General features: G+C 56.4%; 2 protein-coding genes across 6 annotated transcripts; both read left to right on the top strand.

Moving 5' to 3' along the window:
- The first annotated feature begins 1,562 nt into the window (after positions 1–1,562).
- PRX (periaxin) lies at positions 1,563–14,802 on the top strand. Of its 4 annotated transcripts, XM_033128672.1 has the most exons (8): positions 1,563–1,637; positions 4,837–4,880; positions 4,963–5,061; positions 5,181–5,306; positions 7,348–7,504; positions 9,782–9,978; positions 10,640–12,058; positions 12,152–14,802. In XM_033128672.1, exons 4-8 carry the CDS (start codon positions 5,280–5,282, stop codon positions 14,615–14,617), a joined length of 4,266 nt encoding a protein of 1,421 aa, XP_032984563.1. In that variant the 5' UTR covers positions 1,563–1,637; positions 4,837–4,880; positions 4,963–5,061; positions 5,181–5,279; the 3' UTR covers positions 14,618–14,802. The 4 variants fall into 4 exon arrangements, with proteins under 4 accessions (XP_032984563.1, XP_032984560.1, XP_032984561.1 ...); XM_033128669.1 differs by having other exon boundaries at positions 10,640–14,802; XM_033128670.1 differs by lacking the exon at positions 1,563–1,637 and adding an exon at positions 4,276–4,293 and having other exon boundaries at positions 10,640–14,802.
- A 2,191-nt stretch (positions 14,803–16,993) lies between these two features.
- HIPK4 (homeodomain interacting protein kinase 4) lies at positions 16,994–24,034 on the top strand. 2 transcript variants are annotated; one of them, XM_033128700.1, is made up of 5 exons: positions 17,012–17,132; positions 17,333–17,740; positions 20,715–21,071; positions 22,173–23,006; positions 23,565–23,814. In XM_033128700.1, exons 2-5 carry the CDS (start codon positions 17,381–17,383, stop codon positions 23,739–23,741), a joined length of 1,728 nt encoding a protein of 575 aa, XP_032984591.1. In that variant the 5' UTR covers positions 17,012–17,132; positions 17,333–17,380; the 3' UTR covers positions 23,742–23,814. The 2 variants fall into 2 exon arrangements, with proteins under 2 accessions (XP_032984590.1, XP_032984591.1); XM_033128699.1 differs by having other exon boundaries at positions 16,994–17,740; positions 23,565–24,034.
- The last annotated feature ends 358 nt before the right edge of the window (positions 24,035–24,392 follow it).

The following is a 24,392-nucleotide window of genomic DNA, read 5'->3' as shown; positions in this document are numbered from 1 at the left end:
AGAGACAGAGAAAGAGAGAGAGAGAACTGCAATGAGGTGAGGGTCTCCTCAGGCCCATCAGCAGCCCTGACCACATTGTCCCTTCCACCCCTCCCTGGGAGGAGGGTTCTGGCCACACCCCAGAACTTGCTGGCTGCCAGGCCTGGAAGGCTTTTCCTGGAGCTCAGCACATTCCTTCCTTCCCCGGTGGCTGAGAGTGGGCAGGGGGCATTTCAGAGAGAAGTGGGGAGGCCCTGAGAATTCTGGGATCCTGCCAACCTGTTTCTGGGCCCTTATGCCCTTAGAAGTAGGCCCTAAACACACAGTGTAGAGAATGGGATGGGTCCGCAGAGGGACCACTGAGTTGCTGTGAGGGGCAAGGGTGCTAACTAAAGAGAGGGCCTGGTGGCCTCGCCTGGCTGGACAATGGGGCAGAAGCTGCTGATGTGTATTTTGGGGGTAATCCCTGGCTTCGTTGCAGCCCCAGCCCCAGGCCTGAGCTCAGAGAGCTGCGAACATCCGAGGCAGCGGCTGGGTGGACTCAACGGGCATGTGGGGGTACTTGTGCTCCTTGTGTTGTCCCCCGGGGCCTGGTGAGTCAGGGAAAGCTGGGGGCCGGGGGCCAGGGTATCAATGTAAGACCTGATGGCCTTGGTTTGGGAGTCGGGCAGGTCTGGATTCAAATCCCAGTGCTACCAATTACCTGCTGTAGGTGATCGTTGGTGTCACTTACCCTTTGGGAACCTCATTGTCTGTTATATGAAGGGGACAGAAGAGTGTTGCAGCATCTTTGGGGTCCAGCAGAACTGGAGTTTGGACCCCAGCTCTACCACCTCCTGGCTGTATAGCTAAAAATTGGGTATAATTTACCCACCTTGTACCCTTGATTCCAGGGGCAGAGCTTTGGGTACCCAACACAGTATTTAGCATATGATAGGTATCCCCTCAAATGGCAACTCCATTAAGCAGGGAAGTGGGGCTCCCTGCTGTTTTCACTCAGGGCAAAAGCCCCCTAACAAGTCTAGCCAGTCCCCTGATTTGTGTGGATAATAATGCAAAATACTTCTAAGTAGCCCTCACTCTGTGCTAGGCACTTACAATTTTTTTTTGTAACTCATATAATTTTCACAAGCACCCCATGAGCCGGGCACTTTTACTATCTATGTTTTAGAAATGAAGAAACTGAGGCCCAGAGACATGCTGTGACTCCCTGAAGGTCATAGAGCCAGGAAGTGGCCAAGCTGGGGTTTGAACCAAAGCTTGGGAAGGGAGAGGCAGTGGGAGGAGTTTATTTTAGGGGCCCCAGGAACCCAGCAGGGTCGTGCCCGGGTCTGGAAGCCAGGAACTAGTGCTGGTGGGGTGCTCGGTCTCCAAGGGGCTGTAGCAATGTACAAATCCCAGGAACGGGGCTCATGGTCGAGTTCTCAGCCCAGGCAAGGGAGTGGTGGCTGTCATGTGGCTCCCCACCCCCTTGGGAGTGGATGTAGCTGGGAGAAGGGATGTTTGTTTCCCCACCACCCACCCCCTAGTGATGTCATGCCTCGGCAGCCAATGGCTAGGGTCTGCCCCTGCCCCCTCCCCATTCCTTTTCCCCCCCAGTCTGGGGTTGGGGCTGACCAGATGGACCTGGAGCTCTCGAGGTGTCTGGAGGCCCAGTGGTAAGAGATCAGCCCGCCAGTTCCCTCCCTGGCCAGGCTGTGGAACGTGGGAATGAGACCCAGGGTCCTGGGAGGTGCTGGGAGGGTGCCTGGGGCTCAGGAGGCAGCTTGGGTAGGAGTTAAAGGCACAGACTTTGGAGCCAGACCTTTCTGGCTGTGCGGTCTCCGGCAAGATACTTCAACCTTTGTGCCTCTGCTTTCTGGTCTCTAAAATGGGCTGCTGGAGGCCACCTCACAGGGCTGACTAGAGGGTAGGGTAGATGAGTTGTTGCTTGTAAAGAGCTGAGGCAGGATGCCTGGGGTGGGGCAGGCGTTTTGGTACCTGAAATAGGTCCTGGGGAGGCAGTGCTCATCTTGTTGGTGGGAGGTCCTGCCCAAACTGGATTTTGTCCCTCACCCAAAGTTCCCCTTTGGTAGGGAAGAGTGTGGGGCCACAGGTGAGCAAAAGCTGGGTATGAGACACTGAGCTGCACCCCCACTTGCTATCAGAGACTAGTTTATATTCTGGGAATATTCTAAGCACCTGCCATTATCTTACAAATCCTCAATGTTGCTCTTATTGGCTGCATTTGACAGATGAGGAAACTGAGGCCCTGAGAGGTGAAATACCTGGCCCCAATATTCCAACCTGAGAAGTGCTGGAGCAGGGACTGAGGCAGCTGAAGGATACTGCCCACTCTCTTCCCGCTCTGCCTCACTAGAGGCCTCAGGTCATGTCCGGGGCCCTGGAGAGGTCAAGTCAAGACCTCACTCCCATTGCTGAGGCACCAGATCACTGGTGGCTGAGGCTCTGAGAGGAGAATTCCTAAAAGAAGTTGGCGCCAGCCATGGGGGTAAGAGGGTGCACAGGGCAAAGCTGGGGTATTCCTCAGCAGGCCCAACTCAGCTGAAGAGCTCCTCACCCCAGTCATTCTGAAGGGCATGAATGGCCTCTTAAATGGGCATCTAGGTTGTACCTTCTCTAGGGAGGTGTTTCAAAGATTTAATGAGCCAAGCAGGGAAAGATCTTTGCACCTACTAAGTACTCAAGGAATGGGGACTCCGAGAATTCTGGAAGTTCAGGAATGTACCAGGGTAGCGCCACAGGAACTGCTCAACAAATGGGCTGTTGGCATCTGGAGGGTCCTGCCTTGCCTTGATTCACCATGGGAGCCCCGTTAGATCTTCCTCTAAGACAAGTCAGGGACACCCCCCCCCCCGGAACCTCCCACCCCTCCTTCCCCTGCCAAATGGGATGGGCAGAGCTGGGAACACAGAGCGCCCAGGGTGGGGTGGGCTTCCTTCCGAAGCTGCCCCCACCCCACAACAGGGGCTGGGTACGTGGCTCAGGAAGGGCACAGTTGTGCTAAATATAACCTGAGCTGGCCACTGTCCTGGGCATGGATGAGGTAGGAGGGCATCTGTCTTGTCACCACCCTGGCTGAGCTTCCTGTGCCAGCCGCTGGGTGTGACCCTCGCTGGCCCAGCCTGGGGCAGGGAGCTTGGCCCAGGAAATCCTTTCCTCTATCTCCATTACCTCCTACAAGGACCAGGCTTCTCCCATCCCCAGCTCAGGAGGCTATGTTTTGTCAAGGACTCAGAGTTAGCTTCTCAGACCTGGGTGCAAGTCCCAACTCCATCACTGTATATCCTGTCTCTCAACCCTCGTTTTCTCAGTAAAATGGAGTGCCATGAGGCCCCATCTATAAAGTGCCTGCCTGGCCCCTCTAAAAATGCCCATTCTGGTACCCTCACCCCTTTTCCCCCAGCCAGCCCCGCTCCTGCCCCAGCTATTTTGCTGCTTGGGCCTCCTCCAGTGCTCAGAGCCACTGATGTAAGTCAAGGTGCAGAATTGGGGTCAAGGACACATGTCCTAGCTGTGTGACCCCAGACATGTCACTTCCCCTTTCTGAATCTCAGTTTCCAACCCTTAAACAGCTACCACATCTAGGGTGATTCCAGGGCCTATGGGTGCCAGCACAGGGCCCAGTTCAGAGGAAATGCCCCAGATGTGGGAGCCAACTCTACCTCGAGGGGATGGAGGCTCATAGGGGAGGCCGGAGAATGACATGGAAATTAGGACACCTAGCTGAGCCAGGGAGGAGCCCTCCGACACAGCCGAGGGCCAGCTGTGGAGTGGGTACAGCTGGATCATTGAGGGGGTCCCTGTGTCCTCTTTCCTGGCCAGTGGTGGGCTATGAAGGGCCATTGTGTGGCTGGGGGTGGGTGGGCAGGGGCGGAATGTGACTGGGCACAGCAGATAGGCCATTGTTTGAGGGAATGTGCCCCATGAGGCCTGACCTTTCCCTTGGGAGTAGGGGTTGGCGGGTTGGCATGCCAGGTGGGGGCTGGGAGGACAAGGCCAGAGTTAGGGGGTGGGGTGGGGGGGAGACAAGATCTAGTCCCTTTCCCCCAGAAAGGTCGTTAGGCTACATGAGAATCATAGCTCTGCCTTATTTTCGCTGTGTTGTGTGATCTAGAGCAAGGTTCTTGGCCTTTCTGGGGGGCTAGGGTTTTCCACATTGAGGTGGAAAGTGAAGGTCTTAGCACAGGACTGGCAAAGAGTGACCACTCACTACCCATTAGTTACTATCAGGGCTGGCGTTTTCAGACAAGTTCAAGTCCTTGCTTAGCCATTTGTGACCCGATCGAGTGATTTCCCTTCGTCTAACCTCAGGTGTCTTCTTTATAATGGACTCGATATTTGTATTGACCTCACAAGGGTGTTCCAAGGTCCATGTGCAACGACCCCTGTAGGATATTCGACACAAGATCAGGACCACAAGAAGGTCTTAATAATAATAAGTGTTTATGAAGTGACTTCCATGTGCCTGGCACTTTATATTTGGTAATTCACTTGACTCTCCCAACAGTCCTGTGAGGGAATGTTCTCATTCTCCCAATTTTATAGATGAGGAAACTGAGGTGCGGGGATTTGCTCACGGGAAGTACATGGGATGGTTATGATTATTTTATAGTAAATTTGGCCCCCTTGGTCGGCTGAGGTGCTTGGTGTAGGGGTTCTGCTGTCAGGCATAGGAGTCAGTTCTGTCTTTACTGCTTGTTGTCCAGTTGTGTCACCTTGGGTAATGGTCTTCTGAGCCTCAGTTGCCCCACCTGCGTATGGGGACAGAGTATTGACAGAGTACGGGAAGGGTCAGGCACTTAGGAAACAATCCCTGGGATTAGCTAATAGTGATGCTCGTGTTATTCTTCTTAGAGCCCCGGACACAGGAGGCCCACGGAGCTGGAGGTGACCCTGAGGTGAGCTCTGGCTGGTGCCACATGCCCCACTCTGCCCTTCTCTGTCCACCTGGAGCCTCATGCCCTTGTCTCTCCTCGGCAGGCAGCAAGACACCAGAGGAAGGACGTGTGCCCTGCCGACGACTGTGCGGCACCCCAGGCTGGGCTCCTGTTAGGAGGGGGTGGCTGTGCCCAGGCAGCGGTGAGAGGACAGCTGGGGTGGGGGCCCTTCTTCCCTCTGACACCACCTTGACCTCCTCTCTAAGCCAGGCCTCCTCTCGTACTCCCCTGGCCTCAAGCCTCCATCTGTGTCCCCTGCAGGCTCAGAGGCAGCTGCTCCATGAAGAACTGAAGCTGGTCCTGCAGCCGAAGGGAGAGGGGCAGTGGGAACCTGGGGCTCGGGTGACGTCCAGCAGCGCAATGGAGGTCAGGAGCCGGAGTGCTGAGGTGAGTGTCCACATGTCCTCCAAGGGGGACTTGTGGGGTTTGGGTAGGGGACACAGACTAGGACAGCAAGGAGACATTTCCTCGCTTCTCTGTGTCCCAGTCTCCCCATCTATGAAATGGAAATAGCAACAGGGCCTATTTTATGGGTCACTGTGAGCAAAACACTTTTAACGTAGGTAAAGTGCACAGCACAGTGCCTGGCACAGACTAACATTCAAAGCAGCTGATTTACTGGAGCAGAATGGAGTTATATTAATAATAAGCTAAAGAAAATTGAGTAGAAACCCTTCATCAGAAAAGGCAGGATGGTGGAGGGTTAAGGACATGGGCTTTGGACCCACGGGTTTAAATGCCAACCCTACCACTTCAGCTGTGCAGCCCTAACCCAATGACCTGAACTCTCTAGCCCTCAGTTTCTCCATCAGTGAAAAGGGGTGTGGTCCCCACTTCTGAGGGTGTTGAGGACTCACATTTGAGCCATTTGCACAGGGCCGGGAGCCTAGGAAGGCTTCGTAACTGCCAGGTGCTGTCACTGTGAAGGAGACAGAGCATTGGCATTGATGGCATCCTACTGGATGCCAGGCACAGAGGGGGTCTACTTTTATGGGAGCCATACTGGCTGAGGAGTGGCAGGCAGGGGGTAAAGTGCAAGGAGGTCAATGCCTACAGGCCATCCTATGGACTCTGAGGCTAAGGCTGAGGTCCAGTGGCTTAACTTGCTGTGTGGCATTAGGCAAATCACTTCGCTTATCTGTATTTTTGTGTCCCTCTCTGTGACTGCCCAAGCTGTGGAAAGGATGAAATGAGATGCTGCACACAAAATGCTTAGCCCAGGGCCTAAGGATGGTGGCGATGGTCATGCTGCTCCCTGCTGCCCCTACCACAACTCTTTTTACCCCTTCTGTGCCCACCCTCTTGTCCTGGGGCCACTACTGTGGGGCATCTGGCCCAGACCTGCTTTCCCTTCTCTAAGCCCTGGCTCAACTTCAGTCTGCGCCAGCCTAGGTGCCCTGCCCAGTACAGCATCCCCTCGGATGCCTGTTGCTTCAGGCCTCAGCCCACAATCAGAGACTCCTTCCAGTACACCCATGTTATCCAACTTTACAGTAGGGAAACAGGCCCAGAGAGGGCAAAATTCTCCCCCAGAGACACACAGCAGAATGGATTCCTAGACAGTGTGGAACTGAGGTCTCTCACTGCCTCTTCTGGGAAACCCAGATGTGAATTCCACAGTGCGCAGTTGGGCAGGGGCCAAATCAGCACCATTGTCAATAAATACCAGGAATACCACTGTCCACTTGTCCACCACGCATTAGCCACGCACACTCCTTCACTGGATTCCCTTTCCCATGGGCGTTCTGCAGGTCTCGGGGTCATAGAGTCCACAATAGGGCACAGTGTCACATGTATTCAAGCCTCCGAGGAGGCCAGTCCCACCCTGCCCCTCCATCCCGCACCACTTGAAGATCCATCCCTTTCTTTGAATCCCATTCTCACCCCCGCCCCTGTTCGGCTGTTATTAAAGCCCTTCCCCACAGCTCAATCCGGTCTTGAGACAATGGGTCCCCACCCACCGCCACACAGGCACTCTAGCCGTACAACCTCGTATCTTTGGCTCCTCCTCTCTGGCTTGTGGGCTGTATCCACGCGTGCTCTCGGATCCAGCTCCGCGCTCCTAACCCCGCCCTCCAGAACTGGCCACGCCCCATTGAGAGCACAGCCCTGCCCTCTCGATCACAACTCAAGTTCCCTCTAGCCTCCCTTAGGATCCCGCCCCTCCTGACAGCCGCCCTACGGGCTCAGGGAGTCCACCGAGCCAGCTTAGCCGTTGAACCTTTCCGCCGGCCCTACGGAGCGAGTGGTCCTCGCGCTTGCTTAAAGGAAAGATGCCTGAGTGGGTGGGCCCACAGGACCTGCCTGTGGCTCGTCGAGGGGCATGTGCTCTAAGGACCCGTTTAAGAGACGCTTATAAGCGCGATGGCGAGCTCTGGGTGAGGTCTGGCCCTAGCGCCTCATGGCGACACCTCGCCGCCCTCCGCAGGAGCTGAGGCGGGCGGAATTGGTGGAGATCATCGTGGAGACGGAGGCACAGACTGGGGTCAGCGGCATCAACGTAGCCGGCGGCGGGAAGGAAGGAATCTACATCCGCGAGCTGCGCGAGGACTCGCCGGCAGCTAGGAGCCTCAGCCTGCAGGAAGGTGGGTGGGGCCGGGAAACGGGGCGGGGCCTTTCTGCGGGGGCAGGGTTAGGAATCTGCCCCTGGTGCCCCGCGTGGCCCGCGACCTGGAGGCAGGGTTAAGGGCTGTGGGAGGGGCCTTCTGTGTCGGCGTCGCAGTTGCTCCGAGCGGTTTCTGGAAGTTTATTGTCTCAGTTCCACTCCCAGATTTGCAGTTCACTGGTTTGTGATCTTCCTGTGCCTCAGTTTTCTCATCTCTAAAATGCAAATAATTCTAGTACTTACCTCATAGGGTTATTATGTGGATTAAATGAGTCAGCTTTTGAAAACACTTAGCACATGGCTAAGTGGCGTATAGTAAGCACTGTGTAAGTGCTAGTTATTATTTTTGTTGTTAGGGCTGGAGAAAAGAGGTGGAGTTAGCAACGTAGAGGAGGTGGGGAGGGGAGCTTAGTAAGGGATGTCTTAGGTAACATGGATGAGGCTGATGTGATTTATTCATGCAACAACTATTACTATGGAGCCTTCTATTTCCAGATATTCTAGGTGCTTTGGCTACTTCAGTGAACAAAACAGATAACACTCTCTGCACTTATGGAGCAGAGAGTGCACATTCTAGTGGGGACAGACATATTTAAGCAAAATATGTAAAATATATAGTAAATTAGAAGGTAAAATGTGCTACTAATGCCAGGAGGGAAGCTGCATTTTTAAATAGGGTGAGCCAAGACGGGAGGAAAGGCCTGAAGCAGGTAAGGGAAGGAGCTATGTGGTCACCTGGAAGAACATTCCAGGCAGACAGAACAGCCATTGCAAATGCCTCAAGGTTGGAGGGTACCTGGCTTGTTGAAGGAACAGCAAGGAAGCCAGTGTGGATGGAATAGAGTCAGTGAAGAGGAGAGTAAGAGATGAGGCTAGAGAGGAAAGAGGAAGGGACATTTTTAGAAGACTTTAAAGGCCATAGTCAGGACTTTGACTTTTAATCTGGGAGGGTTATGAGTGTAGGAGAAGTGAGTGTATTGAACTACTGTATTAGCAATAAGACTAGGGAGGCAGAGTGGGCAGCAGGGAGACCAACAAAAAGACTACTGTGGTTATCCAGGTACAAGACGGGGATGCTTGGGGCCAAAACAATGTTATTGGAGGTGAAGAGAAGGGTTTGGATTCTAGATATATGTTGGAGGAGGAGCTTTCAGGACTGGATATGGGGTGTGATAAAAAGAGAGGGATCAAAGAGGATGGAGTTCGTAGGCCCACAGATGGAGAATATTGGGCCTGGAGCTTGTTTGGAGGAAGACCAGAAGTACAGTTTGGATCTGTTAAATGAAAGGTGTCTTTTGGACACCAAGGCGGAGATGTGGAAGGGCAATTGATATATAACTCTAGGATGGAGAGGAGAGTGCTGGGTGGGAGAGATACACTTGGGAGTTGTCAGCATAACCTTTAAGCTCCTGTATCTGGATGGGCTTCCAAAAGAGATGAGTAGAGCATATAGATAGAGAAGAGAAGTGGTTTGAAGGAGAGTGAAGTTGGGTCAAAGGCTGAGGGGTCCAAGTAAATAAAGTCTGGGATTTGACCACTGGACTTAGCTACATACATAGAGGTCACTGCGTGGTTCCTTGAGCGGAGCAGTTCAAAGTTCTGGGATGGGGTGTCAGAAGTGTGATTGGAGAAATGGAAATAATGCAGTTAGACAACTCAATGCATTTTGCCATTAAGGTGAAGAAATAAATGTGGCAGTAGTTCCAGGTGGAGTGAAGTCAAGATAACCTTTCTTATGTGAGAAATAATGGTGTGCTGTTTGCTGATGGGAATAATGTAGCAGGCAGAGACAATCGATGATGTGGGGGGAGGGGAGAATTGCTGGAGGAATTGACCGGAGCTGGAATGGGACAGTTAATCCCTAGGAACAGGTGGAGAGGAGAATAAATCGCCACAGGAGTAGCGTGGTGAGTAATGGGGTGAGAGCTCTTCTGATTCTGTTCTCTAAGACGGCGAAGTCAGTGTCTGAAATGTGAGATGGAAAGGGGAGTGGAAAAGCAACAAGCATGGCCTGAATGGTTGTGGATTTGCTCAGCAGGGGAGGTGGAGCTAAGGCCTTGAGACCCGGTCTTTGTTCTTAAATGTTCCAACCTCAAACTGGGAGGAACTTCGCTGTCTCTATCCTGCTTTGGGGAGATGGGCGGGGCCAATTTGGGGGGCGGGGCCTCACTTTGCTGGCTCCAGGGAAGTAGGCAGAACCAGGCCTGGGTGGAGATGGGCGATGCCTACACTCCGCCCACCTCCACTTTGCCTGCAGGGGACCAGCTGTTGAGCGCCCGCGTGTTCTTTGAGAACTTCAAGTATGAGGATGCACTACGCCTGCTGCAATGCGCCGAGCCTTACAAGGTCTCCTTCTGCCTGAAGCGCACTGTGCCCACCGGAGACCTGGCGCTGCGGCCCGGGACCGTGTCTGGCTACGAGATAAAGGGCCCGCGGGCCAAGGTGGCCAAGCTGGTACGCGTGCTTAGCCCGGCCCCGTCGCTGGACTGCCCCAGCGATCCTGTCTCTGCGCCGTGAGCCCCACTCCCTTACACCGTGGGCTAGCCTTACCCTCTGTCGTGTCACTAACCAAACGCTAATCCCACTCTTTGCCTCCTGTTCTCTGCCCCTAAACTCCTCCCTGGGGAGGAGAACCCACCCTTCCCAGTCCAGGGCCCTCACCTGCTTTGAAGAAGCATCCCCACCTTCATCTCCAGGCTTGTAGGGGTCCTGAACCAGGGGACTTCAATTGGGATGCCAATCAAGCCTGATTGCCCCTCCCTTACTGCTGAGTGATCCTGCACAAGGGTCCCTCCTTAGGCCTCAGTTTCCCCATTTCTAGAATGAGGGTATTGAGGAAAATCCTGGATGATTGGGTCCCAGAAGTTTTGGGACCTAGAAGTCTTGGGTCCCAGTTCCTACACCCCTGTTGACTCACTATAAGATTCTAAATGAATGTCTTTTCCTTCAGGGGCAGTAATGGTGAAATGACAGGCAGGAAGTTGGGATGATTTTGGGAACAAGATGTTTAATCCATCACATCCCCAGCCTGGTACAATACCAGGTGGGGTTCCCCTTATCCAGCCCAGGGCCTCCCACTGTCCCACCGCCTCCCGCCTCTCTCCTCTCTCCCCAGAACATCCAGAGTCTGTCCCCTGTGAAGAAGAAGAAGATGGTGATGCCCGGGGCCCTGGGGGCCCCTGCAGACCTGGCCCCCGTTGACGTCGAATTCTCCTTCCCCAAGTTCTCCCGTCTGCGTCGGGGCCTCAAAGCTGAGGCTGTCAAGGGTCCTGTCCCAGCCGCCCCCACCCGCCGGCGCCTCCAGCTGCCTCGGCTGCGAGTCCGAGAAGTGGCGGAAGAGGCCCAGGCAGCCCGGCTGGCCGCTGCTGCTCCTCCACCCAGGAAGGCCAAAGCAGAGGCTGAGGTGGCAGCTGGAGCCCGTTTCACAGCCCCCCAGGTGGAGCTGGTTGGGCCCCGACTGCCAGGCGCCGAAGTGGGTGTCCCCCAGATCCAAGCCCCCAAGGAGGTGGCCCCTGCAGCGGAAGCAGCGACTGGCTTTGCCATCCATCTGCCAACTTTTGGGCTAGGAGCTCCGGCTGCACCTGCTGTGGAGCCTGTGGCTGTAGGGATCCAGGTCCCCCAAGTGGAGCTGCCTACCTTGCCCTCCCTACCCACTCTGCCCACACTACCTTGCCTGGAGACCCGGGAAGGGACTGAGGTGGTGATGGTGCCCACCCTGGATGTGGCAGCACCTACTGTGGGGGTGGACCTGGCCTTGCCAGGCGTGGAGGTGGAGGCTCGAGAAGAGGCACCTGAAGTGGCCCTGAAGATGCCCCGCCTCAGTTTTCCCCGTTTTGGGGCTCGAGCAAAGGAAGTGGCTGAGCTCAAGATGGCCAAGGGCAGCCCCGAGGCCAGGGTGAAGGGGCCCAGACTTCGAATGCCCACCTTCGGGCTTTCTCTTCTGGAATCCCGGCCCACTGCCCCTGAAGCTGCTGTTGAGAGCAAGCTGAAGCTGCCTACCATCAAGATGCCCTCTTTTGGCATTGGGGTCTCGGCACCCGAGGTCAAGGTGCCCAAGGGGCCTGAGGTGAAACTCCCCAAGACCATTGAAGTCAAGCTCCCGAAAGTGCCCAAAGCAACTCTTCCAGAAGTACAACTCCGAGAAGTGGGGCTCCCAAAAGTGTCAGAGATGAAACTCCCAAAGGTACCTGAGATGGCTGTGCCCGAGGTGCAACTTCCAGAGGTGCAGCTGCCGAAAGTCTCTGAGATGAAAGTCCCGAAGGTGCCTGAGATGGCTGTGCCTGAGGTGCATGTCCCGGAAGTGCAGCTGCCGAAAGTCTCAGAGATGAAGCTCCCAACAGTGCCTGAGATGGCTGTGCCCGAGGTGCGACTCCCGGAGGTACAGCTGCCGAAAGTCTCAGAGATGAAGCTCCCGAAGGTGCCCGAGATGGCCGTGCCTGATGTGCGACTACCAGAGGTTCAGCTGCCCAAAGTCTCAGAGATGAAGCTCCCAAAGGTGCCCGAGATGGCTGTGCCCGAGGTGCGACTCCCGGAGGTGCAGCTGCCGAAAGTCTCAGAGATGAAGCTCCCAAAGGTGCCCGAGATGGCTGTGCCCGAGATGGCTGTGCCCGATGTGCGACTCCCGGAGGTGCAGCTGCCGAAAGTCTCAGAGATGAAGCTCCCAAAGGTGCCCGAGATGGTTGTGCCCGATGTGCGACTACCAGAGGTTCAGCTGCCGAAAGTCTCAGAGATGAAGCTGCCGAAGGTGCCTGAGATGGCCGTGCCCGATGTACGACTCCCGGAGGTGCAGCTGCCGAAAGTCTCAGAGATGAAGCTCCTGAAGGTGCCCGAGATGGTTGTGCCCGATGTGCGACTCCCGGAGGTGCAGCTGCCGAAAGTCTCAGAGAAGAAGCTCCTGAAGGTGCCCGAGATGGCTGTACCTGATGTGCACCTCCCCAAGGTGCAGCTGCCGGAAATGCAGGTGCCAAAGGTCCCAGATGTGCAGCTTCCAAAGGCACCTGAGGTGAAGCTGCCCAAGGCTCCCGAGGTACAGCTAAAAGCTGCCAGGGCAGAGAAGGCAGAGGGGGTAGAATTTGGCTTCAAGATGCCCAAGATGACCATGCCCAAGCTGGGGAGGGCAGGGTCCCCATCACGAGGCAAGCCAGGTGAGGCAGGGGCTGAGGTCTCAGGGAAGTTTGTGACACTTCCCTGTCTGCAGCCAAAGGTGGACAGCGAGGCTCGTGTGGGCGTCCCCTCTCTCACACTGCCCTCAGTGGAACTAGACCTGCCGAGGGCACTCAGCTTGGAGGGACAGGTACCAGTGGCTGAAGTGGGCAAGGTGGAACGGTCAGAAGGCAAGGTGGAATGGGTACAGGGCAAGGTGGCAGCAGGGGTCGGGGAAGTGGCCTTCCGGATGCCCTCTGTTGAGATCGTCACTCCACAGCTTCCCGCAGTGGAAGGCGAGGAAGGGCGGGTAGAGGTGATGGAGATGAAAGTCAAACCCTCTTCCAAGTTCTCCCTGCCCAGATTTGGACTCTCAGGGCCAAAGGTGGCCAAGGCAGAGGCTGAGGGGACTGGGCGAGCCACCAAGCTGAAGGTGTCCAAGTTTTCCATCTCACGCCCCAAGGCTCGGGTGGTGACAGAGGCTGAAGCCAAAGGGGCAGGGGAGGCAAGCCTGCTGCCTGCACTTGATCTGTCCATCCCGCAGCTCAGCCTGGATGCCCATCTGCCCACAGGCAAGGTGGAGGTGGCAGGGGCCGATGTCAAGCTCAAGGGGCCCAGGTTCGCCCTGCCCAAGTTTGGGGTCAGAGGGCGGGATACTGAGGAGGGAGAACTAGTGACAGGGGTGGCTGAGTTGGAGGGCAAGGGTTGGGGTTGGGATGGGAGAGTGAAGATGCCCAAGCTGAAGATGCCCTCCTTTGGGCTGGCTCGAGGGAAGGAAGTAGAAATCCAGGGTGGGCATGTCAGCCTGGGGGAGAAGCCAGAGCTTCTGGGTGGACAGCTTAAGATCCCTGAAGTGGAGCTGGTCACCCTGGGGATCCAAGAAGAAAAGGGGGCCGAGGGGTCTGGAGCCGTCAGTGAAGTACAGCCGTCAGGCCTGCAAGTGTCCACAACCGGGCAGGCAGGCGCTGAGGGCCAGGAGGGGGTGCTAAGGATGCCCCGGGGCATCTCCCTGCCCCAGGTGGAGCTGACCAGCTTCGGGGAGTCTGGCCTGGAGGCCACCTCTGGGCAGCAGGCCGAGAGTGCAGCCCCTTCAGCAGAGGGCACAGCAGGCTACAGGGTCCAGGTGCCTCAGGTTACCTTGTCTCTGCCTGGAGCCCAGGTGGCCAGTGGTGAGCTCTTGGTGGGTGAGGGCGTCTTTAAAATGCCCACTGTGACAGTGCCCCAGCTTGAGCTGGACATGGGGCTGAGCCGAGAGGCACAGTTAGGGGAGGCAGCCACAGGCGAGGGTGGGCTGAGGCTGAAGATGCCCACACTGGGGGCCAGAGCTGGTGCCGGGGACAAAGGGCCTGGGGACCAGCCCCCAGGAGCCGAACGTACCTTCCACCTCTCACTGCCTGATGTGGAGCTCTCACCGCCAGCTGTGGGCAGCCATGCCGAGTACCAGGTAGTAGAGGGCGAAAGGGACACTGGACACAAGCTCAAGGTGAGGCTGCCCCGGTTCGGCCTGGTGCGGGCCAAGGAGGGGGTTGAGGAGGGCGACAAGGCCAAGAGCCCCAAACTCAGGCTTCCCCGTGTAGGCTTCAGCCAGAGTGAGGCTGTCACTGGGGAAGGCTCCCCCAGCCCGGAGGATGAAGATGAAGAAGAGGAGGGTAGTGGGGAAGGGGCCTCTGGGCGCCGAGGTCGCCTCCGGGTCCGCTTGCCCCGTGTGGGCCTGGCTACTTCTTCCAAGGCCTCTCGGGGGCAGGAGGGCGAGGCAGCCTCTAAGTCCCCTGGTGGGGAGAAGTCCCCCAAGTTCCGCTTCCCCAGGGTGTCCCTAAGCCCCAAGGCCCGGAGTGGGAGCAGAGACCGGGAAGAGGGTGGCTTCCGGGTCCGGCTGCCCAGTGTGGGGTTTTCGGAGACAGGGGCTCCAGGCCCCACCAGGATGGAGGGGGCTCAGGCTGCCGTCATCTGAAGCCCCTGGGCAGACTCCCCTCCTGTCTTCCCATCCTGCCCCCTTGTTCTGTGTGTGAGATAACCAGCACTAACCCTCAGAGGGCCGGGAGGTGGGTGACTGACGGGCAGGGCAGGGGAGGCCTCATGCCCTGCTCATTGGCTGGGGGTCTGTATCTTGCCATGTGAATAAATAATCCAGAGGTAGCTTTGTGTTTGGTCTCCTCTGTATATGGGGTGGCGGGCGGGGCGGGGGGGGGGGGGGGGACAAGGGAGGGTGAGGAGGGTGCAGAGAAAGAAGGCCCCAAGGAGGAAAGAGGGGGAACTGAAGCCTGGCCTGAGGGGAGCCTGTGGCTGGGAGACAGGCCACCCATGGTCTGAGAAGTGTCAAGGAGGCCTTAGGTGGGTCCGGTGGGAGGGGGCCCGCTCTGGCCCTTCAGAAATCCCAGGGACCTCTGAGCAGGACTCTGGGAAGTGCCCCAGTGGAGCACAGCTTTGGGACCATGCTGCTGGGACTCCAGCTGTCCTGGGGAGCCCGCCCACTCTGGCCAGGACAGCTCCAGGGGCCCTAACAGAGCGGAAGGATTGCTACCCACCTGCCCTCTGCTGGCCACTTCCCTACCAACAAGAGCTCCTCCGCATCCTGGCTGGCCCTTTCCTGTCTGGCTGGTTTGATTGCCCTGTCCACCCGGCCCCACCCAGAAGGCTCCTCCTGGTCCCTCTTCAGATTTGCGGGTTCAGAGCTCACTCCAGACACCCAGCTGCCTCTTAGGACTAGATCCCAGGGTGCTCAGCCCCCATCGGAGCTGGGCCTCAGCTCCCAGGGACCAAACCCCCTAAGCCTCCACCAGGGTCTCCAGACTCCCCTACATCTCTCTGCCATGCCCCAGGAGACATGCTATCCAGTCCCAAACCTCCCCCTGACGTTCCCATATCCACCCGTCCACTCTTCACATCTCCACCCTCCCATTCTAGAGGATGAAGGGCCATGCCCTTGAGTTGTCACAGACCACCCACTTATACTCTAGCACCTTCTTCCTTCAAGCTGGCCGCCCCTTAAGTCACTCCCCTGTCACATGCTTTCTCTTTTCCCCCACCAAACATGGCAGGAATTATCTGCCCTCATGGTGCATATCCCTAGACCAGCCCCCTAACATTTGGGGTTTTCCTCCCACCATGGCTGACTTGGCAGTGTCCTCAGTGACTTCTCTGTGGTCATGCCAGGGGCTTCCTCTCTGTCTCTTGTCCTGACTTCTCAGGATCTCTTCCTCCTTCCTGAACACTCCCTTCTCTCTCTTTTCTACTCCTCGCTCCTCATGCCCCTTGAACACTCAGGGCTCCCCCCAGGCCTTCATCCACCCTCACACCCACCCTGGGACCTGTCCCAGAGTCTTCCATTCCTCACCTGTGTGTAATCATTCTCAAATTCTCTCCTGGGTCCATGAGGGGATCCAGTGGCCTCTGCATGCCTCCCCTGGCCGTCTCCTGGGTGCTGGGAGGGTGTGTGGGGTGGTGGTTCAGATCTTGGCTCTAGAGCCAGACTGCTGGAGGTCAAAGCCTCTCTCTGGCACCCAGCTGGGTGACCTTAGGCATTTTTAAAACTTTTTTGTGCCTTGATTTTCTCTTCCGTTAAATGGAGCTATTAAGATGTATGTTGTAAGGATCAGGTAAGGCTTCTAAAGCACTCAATATGCATTTAAATGTTTCAGTATTAAATTTCCTAATGTGACCTCAGCATCCTCTCCCCCAAAGTGCTCCTGTCGATGCCCCTGTCTCAGAGTCCATTCCACCATTGCCGAGGCCAGAGCCCTGGACCTTGTCCTGGATGGCTCACTCCCTTCCCTACAACCTGCAGTCCCATAGCCTGGCCTCCTGGCCTTCTGAGTGTCTCATCCCCCAGCCTTCTCCCCCACTCACCAGCTCTCTCCTACTCTTGCTCCCTCCAATCCACTCTTCTTCACACAGTAGCTTTCTGACATTCAAATCTGACATCTCCCTCCCTTGCTCAAAGGCCTTCTGTGCCTCCCCAGTGCCCTGAGAACAATGCCCAAACTCCTCAGCCTGGCATTCAAGACCTTTTACCACCTGGCTCTGCCTCAGCCACACCTACCCCATGTCATCCACAGGCTGGGGCAGATGCTTTCTGAAAATACAGACACACACACACACACACACACACACACACACACACACACTCCTAGTTCAGAAAGCCTGCTTTTCCTCAGCTTTGTTTAGGAATGTCCCATTCCTCTGCCTGAGGTCCACCGTCAGACTCCTCTCTCAGTCGACCCTTCAGCTGTCCAGCCTCTTCAGGGTTCCGTCACTGGGTGGGGGAGGGGCTCGACCTGCCACCCCACCCCCATTCCAGCCAGGGTCTCAGGTCTCCAACAACAGAACCAGAGCCACTCAGCAACGCTGGAACCCATTTGAGGGGGCCTGGGACCCCTCATCCCAAGCCAGGAGGGCTTCGGGGGAGGGGTGCAGCCCTTGACAGACTTGCAGTGTGGCACAGGGGGCTGGGGGTGCCAGGGAGGCAGGTGCAAACCTTGAAGGCGGAGGCACGAGTGCAGTTGTCTTTCCCCCACTGGGGGGACCCCAGGGCCTGTGGCGGAGAGGGGCTAGGAGGCAGACCCTGTGGGGAGGGGGTGGTGGCAGGGTGGTGTCTGGCAGCAGGGGCACCATGGCCACCATCCAGTCCGAGACTGACTGTTATGACATCATCGAGGTGTTGGGCAAGGGCACCTTCGGGGAGGTGGCCAAGGGCTGGCGGCGAAGCACAGGCGAGATGGTGGCCATCAAGATCCTCAAGAACGATGCCTACCGAAACCGTATCATCAAGAACGAGCTGAAGCTGCTGCGCTGCATGAGGGGCCTGGATCCCGAGGAGGCCCACGTCATCCGCTTCCTTGAGTTCTTCCATGACGCCCTCAAGTTCTACCTGGTCTTCGAGCTGTTGGAGCAAAACCTTTTTGAATTCCAGAAGGAGAACAACTTTGCCCCCCTCCCTGCCCGCCACATCCGCACGGTCACCCTGCAGGTGCTCAGAGCCCTGGCCCGGCTCAAGGAGTTGGCCATCATCCATGCCGATCTCAAGCCCGAAAACATCATGCTGGTGGACCAGACCCGCTGTCCCTTCAGGGTCAAGGTGAGGGGCTGTCCAGGGGCCGCAGTGTCCCTTTTTCCTGTCTCCTCCCGGCTTCCCTCAGACCTGTGCGCTCTCCGGACGCTCTCCCGTGACCCACCTCCCAGCCCTGAGGTCTCCCCATCCCTGTCCACCTCCTGGCCCTGAAATCCTCCCCAGTTCCCTGTCCCAGTTCTGACGCCTTTTTTATCCTACCCCTAAGGCCTCCCTGTTCTTGTTCAATTCTTAGCTCAGCTCCTCTGGCCCAGCCCTGTCCCGTGGGGTTGACATTCTATTGGGGAGATAGAGTCGCCAAGATAAATGAGTATAACATGGTATGTGAGTGAATATGAAGTAGGGAGGAGGATGATATGGGGTGTTGATGTGGGGTGGGGGTGGTGATGAGTAAAACTTTACGTAGTGTCAGGGAGGCCTCACTGAGATGGCATTGGAGGGAAGTCCTGAAGGAGGGAGGGAGCCATGTAGACATTTGGGGCAGAGCCTCTGGGTAGAAGGAGTAGCCAGTACAAAGGCCCTGAGGTAGGAGTGAGACGCGCGTGTGTGTGTATTTGTGTGTGTGTGTGTATTTGAGGAGCACTGAGGAGGTCAGTGTCAGTGACTGAGGTGAAGAGAGAGGAAATGGGAGCAGGGAGGTGAAGGGGCCGGGTTGTACAGGGCCTTGTGGGCCACAGTGAGAACTTAGGTCTTATTCTGTGTAAGACAGAGCCACCGGAGGTTCCTGAGCAGAGGAGGACATGTTCTGACTCAGGTGTTCACAGGTCCCCTGACTGTGAGAGGAACAGACTGAGGTGGCAGGAGCAGGAAGACAGTGAGGGGTGACTGCACCAGTCCAGGTGGGAGACGTGAGTGGGTGGGACTGGAGTTGGTACAGTGGGAAGAGGGGACGTGGGTGGGTCTGAGTAGATTTTGGAGTTGGAGACGACAGGATTTGCTGACAGATGTCACATGAACTGTAAGAGAGGACTTCAGGGGGGACAAAAGCCTGTTTAGCCTGACCAGCAGGATGGCAGCGCCATTCCTCATCCCAGTAAGTTTGACCGGCAACAGACATTTACTGAACGCCTGCTCTGGGCCTGACCCTGTGCTGGGTGACAGAGGCAGCTCTGCACTGTCACAAGCCCTTGTGACCCCTCTGCCTGCTTCTGCATTTGTTACTACCATCCAGGGATGGATCTAAACGAGGAGCACCATGAGGGCAGGGCACCACTGTGTGCTTGGCTTCTCCCAGCCCAGCACTGTTACGGAGTCTGTGCTAAACGTTAGACGCAGAGTGATACAGAGACAGGAAGAGGCAGAGCATTCTGCTCTGAGAGAGAAAAGGACAGAGACCCAAGGAAGGAGAGACTCCCACAAATACAGCAGGAGACCAGACCGACAGGACGGATCCACAACAGCTGGCCAGCGTTGGCACCCTACCGTGTTTGCGGAATGAAAGAAATGAATGAATGAATCCCACGAACACTGAGTGCCCAGGGTCAATTAAGCTCTCTGAGATTCAGGCCTTGCATTCAAATTAATGACCATTTTGTCCTACCGCCTTCTGCAACTAGAAGTTGAGGGATGGCTGAATGAAAAGCAGAGAAACTCGGAGAGGGAAACTGAGGTAGGGACCACGATAGAGTCTTGGAGATTCAGAGTGAAAATGGCAGATAGCTCCTCCCAGAGGCATCGGGAGAGACAAGGACTTTTAGCCATTCACAGTGTTAGTTCAACAGGTGTTCGTCAAGCTCCTGCCGTGTACGAGGGCCCGTGGGTAACAGTGCTTGAGGATGAGGAGAACCTGAGCTTCAGGGAGGTGTCTTCCTAGCAGGCAATACAGAGACGGAGATGGAGATTGACACTGAGAGATGAGAGACACAGATAAGCGATGAAGAAGCAAAGAAAGAACGAGAGGGAGAAAGAAAATTACGGATAAAAAGCTCATTCATTCATTCATTCTTTACTGAGCCCCGCCTCTGTGCCAAGCACTATTCTAGGCGTCTAGGGACATAGCAGTGAACAGACAAAATCCTACCCTCGTGGGACTGACATCCTAGTTGGTTAGAGAAATAATGAACTCAATTAAAAGGTAAAAGATGTAATTTGTGAAATGCTGTTAAGAGCTGTGAAGAAAAGCAGAGGACCAGGAAGGGAGATAGGAAGGGAAGGGGGTGCTGTTTTTAATGGGATGGCCCGGGGAGGCCTCACTGAGAAGGTGACATGAGTAAAGACCTGGGGAACTGAGAGGGGGAACCACGTGGACATCTGAGGGAAGAGCATTCCAGGCAGAGGAAACAACCAGTGAAAAGGCCCTGAGCTGGGAATGTGTCTGGCTTGCTCACGGAATAGTGAGAGAATCGTGTGGCTGGGGGTGAGTGAGGGGAAAGCGGGAGGAGCTGAGGGCAGAGCGGAGAAGGGGCAGATTGTAGGAGCCTCAGGGCTGCAGTGAGGGCTTTGGCTTTTATCGTAGGATGTGTTATTATCACAGGATGTGGTCTAAAGCCCCAGGAAGACAGGGACGTGACCTGACTCAGGTGTTCACACCATCCCTCAGGATGTATGCGAGGAACAGACCGGGGGACAGAGGGAAGGAGCAGGCAGAGCAGTCTAAGCAAGAGATGACGGATGGAGGATAGGACCAGGGAGGGGGCTGTGGCTGGGATGCACAGTGGGCAGATTCTTGATCTGTTCAGAAGGTGGAACCAACAAGATTTGCTGATGGACAAGGTATGGGGTGAGAAATGAAGAGAGGGGTACTAACTCTCACAGGCATACTCTAGAGGAGAGAAATAGAGACAGAGACACAGACATATAAACCAGAGACAAAGGCTGGAGGAGACAGATTGGGACATAAACAAGAGATAAAGACTCATAGACACAGCGACAGAGAGTCTGATGGCAGATGCAGACAGACACTGGGGAGAGACGCCAAGGAAGGCCCAGATTGACTGTCCCTGCCTCTCACCTTGCCCACTGGCTTCTCTACTCTCCCACGCAGGTGATCGACTTCGGCTCAGCCAGCATTTTCAGTGAGGTGCGCTACGTGAAGGAGCCGTACATCCAGTCGCGCTTCTACCGGGCCCCCGAGATTCTCCTGGGGTTGCCCTTCTGTGAGAAGGTGGATGTGTGGTCACTGGGCTGCGTCATGGCTGAGCTGCACCTGGGCTGGCCGCTCTACCCGGGCAACAATGAGTACGACCAGGTCCGCTACATCTGTGAGACCCAGGGCCTGCCCAAGCCCCACCTGTTGCATGCCGCCCGCAAGGCCCACCACTTTTTCAAGCGCAACCCTCACTCTGACGCCACCAACCCCTGGCAGCTCAAGTCCTCAGCCGACTACTTGGCCGAGACCAAGGTAGGGGGGTCGGGAGGTGAGGGTAGTCAGTGTGGGGGCTGCCACATCAAGAAAAAATCCAGGGAGGACGGGAAGCTCGATGACAGCTGTGGGATTGTCACAGTAAGAGAGGTCTGGGTGAGACAAAAGGTGGGACTAGAAGTTTGAGGGTCACTCTGGGGGCTGCTGAAGCAAGACAGATCTCGGTGAGACTGCAGGGAGGACTGGAATTTTTGGGTTCAGATGTAGGGGCAGCTGTAGCAAGAGGGATCTGGGTTATACCATAAGTTTGACACAAAGGATAGGGCAGCTCCTCTGCCAGCTTCAGATCTGGGGTCATCAAACTAGTGCAGTGTGAGGGACCTGAGTGAGGCCCCAGGTGGGGAAGTTTAAGTCAGCCTGTCTGCTACTTCTGTGGCTGCAGCCATCACACGTGTGCAGCAAGAGTCTGGGTGAGACAGCAGAGAAGATGGGTAGTTTGGGCCAGCCTTGGGAGCTGTCATAGCTAGACAGGTCTGAGGCCAAAGGTGGGACTGAAAATTTATGGCAGCTCCTCTGACAGTTCCTTGCCTGGTGGGTGTCAAACTAGTGTGGCAAGAAGGTTCGACAACTGGGAGGCCCAGAGGGCTGGGATCGGGTGTGGGGGCTGTAGCAGCAGGAGGGATCTGGGTTTGATTCCAAGGAGAACTCGTGGTTTAGGGCACTCTCTACTGCCGTAGTGGCTGGTAGCAGCTGGACCCACGGCTCTGGAAGGTCTGGCGGTCTGGGGTGAGGTGTGAAACTTGGGTGAGTGAGAGCTCTGTTAGATGATAGGACCAAAGAAGACAGTCAGCTGTCCTTCTTGCAGCAGGAGGAGGGCTCTGGATTTGACTAGAGGGGTCCTGGTGTTAGGGAGCAGGAGTAGCCCCCTCCCAGCAGCAAAAGGGCTCCAAGTCAGATCACAGGCAGAACTGGAAGTCAGGGTTCAGGTGTGTGGACTTCATAGCAATAAGAGAGCTCTGGGCCAGATTGGAAGGCAGACTGGAAGCTGTGTGGGGGGGTCATATGTGAGCCCCACTGCAGGAGTGCCCGGGGCCCAGAGCCTGGACTCCCTGTCAACCCCGGCCTGCCATGTCCCACTAGGTGCGCCCATTGGAGCGCCGTAAATACATGCTCAAGTCACTGGACCAGATTGAGACAGTGAATGGCAGTGGGGCAGCCAGTCGGCTGACCTTCCCGGACCGTGAGCTGCTGGCCGAGCACGCTGACCTCAAGAGCATGGTGGAGCTGATCAAGCGCATGCTGACCTGGGAGTCACACGAACGCATCAGCCCCAGCGCTGCCCTGCGCCACCCCTTTGTGTCCATGCAACAGCTGCGCAGTGCCCATGAGACCACCCGCTACTACCAGCTGTCGCTGCGCAGCTGCCGCCTCTCACTGCAGGTGGAGGGCAAGCCCCCTGCACCCATGGTGGCTGCTGCAGAAGATGGGTCCCCCTACAACCGTCTGGCTGAGGAGGAGGAGGCCGTGGGCTTGGGCAGTGTGACAGGCAGTGGGCCCTTCTTCCGGGGGGAGAAGGCACCGGGCATGCAACGGGCCATCGACCAGCTGGATGACCTGAGTCTGCAGGAGGTGGGCCGTGGGCTTTGGGGTGAAACACCCGAAGTACTGGCCCCACTCAAGGCAGCCACTGCTGGCCGTCGGGTACCCGACTCGGGCCCCGAGCCCATCCTGGCCTTGTATGGCAGCCGCTTGGCCGGCCGCCACAAGGCCCGCAAGCCGCCCACAGGCTCCAAGTCTGACTCCAACTTCAGCAACCTCATCCGGCTGAGCCAGGCCTCGCCAGAGGATGATGGGCCCTGTCGGGGCAGCGGCTGGGCAGAAGGAGAGCACCGTGGGGCCTCCGCCGAGCCATCCACCATCCTGCAGCGGGATGGGGATGGGCCGGACATTAAGGAGATGACCATGGATGCTGAGGTAAGCTAGGTGGGCGGGCAGGGTGCAGGTAGGTCTAGGGTCAGGGCGGCCCCCAGAGCTCCAGGGTGGGGGCACAGCGAACCCCGCCTTGGTTTCCACACCTCTGCATTGCTTGCAGCTGGCTCTGAGTCCAACTCACTCTAGCCCACTCTCAGGATGTGACGAGGCTCCACACACACTAAACAATATGCAGGATGTAATGAGGATGTAACAAGGTTTTGCACATACTAATCTGCCGTAAGGCTGTGTAAAAACTCAGAACACAGTAATCTGCCTGTAAGAAGTGATAAAGGCCCAGCGCTAAGAACCAGTCCTCTCAGCTCATGCTCATCCATCTTCAAGATGTGACAAAGCCTCATCTGACAAAGCAGACACTAATACACCCTCAAGACACATTGTGGTCTCAGGACACACTGTCAAAGCCCCCAGGATGTGATGAGGGTTGCAAAGGTACAGAATCGCCCTCTGGAAGTGACAAGGGTTCAAGTGGGACAGGAGGGAGTCCATGAGGGGCAGGCTGGTGGCTTCTCGGCTGATGCCCTCTCTTCTCCCCCACAGAGGCCAGGCCCTGAGCTCTTCGATCCTAGCAGCTGTGTTGGGGAATGGCTGAGCAAGGACTGGACACTGGAGGGCATCAGGGGCCCGCGGGCTCAGGGGCTCCCGCCCCGCCCTGCCCACCCACACGGTCTGCCCCGGGCCACCAGTTTTCTGCAGCATGTCAGTGGGCACCATTGATAGTGACCCTACCCCTGCCCGTCACTGGGGGGCTGCGTTAGCTGGGCTGGCATCTCCTTCTCAGAGCCACCTCCTGAACCCACAAATTATTCTTACAGAAAGATAGTTATCCAGAAATTCTCATTCCCCCTGCCCATGGCTCATGCCTGTACATACCCCAAACACAGGAGGGCTTTGGCATCTGGCTTGTGGCCCCCTTGGCCAGAGGGAAGCAGGAAGGGGGCTGCATCCTGCTGGCCCTGAGCACATCCTCGGCCCTGTTGCCTCTGCCTATTTCAATAAAGAACTGTTCACAGCCCTGCGTCACACCTGTCCTCCCTGCCTGAGGTGAGGCCTGGCCTGGCGTTGGGGTGGTGCCGAGGACCTGTTCTCTGATGCTGCACCCAGCCAGCCATTGGCACAGGCTGGAGGCTGGGCTGCCATGGCACTGGGAGGGAGACTATGCTTGGCATAGTGACTCTCCTCTTAAATATGCTCAGTGCTTGGCACACGAGAACCCACCCTCAGAACATTCTGTGTTCAGCAGGTACCAATCCAAGCTTGTGAAATGCCAAGTTCTCAATGGCTCCTGACCTGTCCTTGCCACGTTACAGGCTTGACATGCACTTATCCATGCTTGGGACATGCTAAGTGTAAATTCACTTGGTACAC

This window comes from Rhinolophus ferrumequinum, chromosome 15 (genome assembly GCF_004115265.2).
Source record: "Rhinolophus ferrumequinum isolate MPI-CBG mRhiFer1 chromosome 15, mRhiFer1_v1.p, whole genome shotgun sequence".
In the NCBI taxonomy this organism is placed as follows: domain Eukaryota; kingdom Metazoa; phylum Chordata; class Mammalia; order Chiroptera; family Rhinolophidae; genus Rhinolophus; species Rhinolophus ferrumequinum.
The sequence above is the reverse complement of the archived record's forward strand: the minus strand, read 5'-3'. Positions and strand labels throughout refer to the sequence as shown.

Bases quoted from the DNA above. Each gene is read 5' to 3' on its own strand.
- PRX (XM_033128669.1), top strand. From the start codon at position 5,280: ATGGAGGTCAGGAGCCGGAGTGCTGAG. The intron at 5,307-7,347 runs GTGAGTGTCCAC...CGCCCTCCGCAG, and splicing joins TCAGGAGCCGGAGTGCTGAG to GAGCTGAGGCGGGCGGAATT. The intron at 9,979-10,639 runs GTACGCGTGCTT...CTCTCTCCCCAG, and splicing joins GGGCCAAGGTGGCCAAGCTG to AACATCCAGAGTCTGTCCCC.
- HIPK4 (XM_033128699.1), top strand. From the start codon at position 17,276: ATGGCCACCATCCAGTCCGAGACTGACTGTTATGACATCATCGAGGTG. The intron at 21,072-22,172 runs GTAGGGGGGTCG...ATGTCCCACTAG, and splicing joins ACTACTTGGCCGAGACCAAG to GTGCGCCCATTGGAGCGCCG. The intron at 23,007-23,564 runs GTAAGCTAGGTG...TCTCCCCCACAG, and splicing joins AGATGACCATGGATGCTGAG to AGGCCAGGCCCTGAGCTCTT.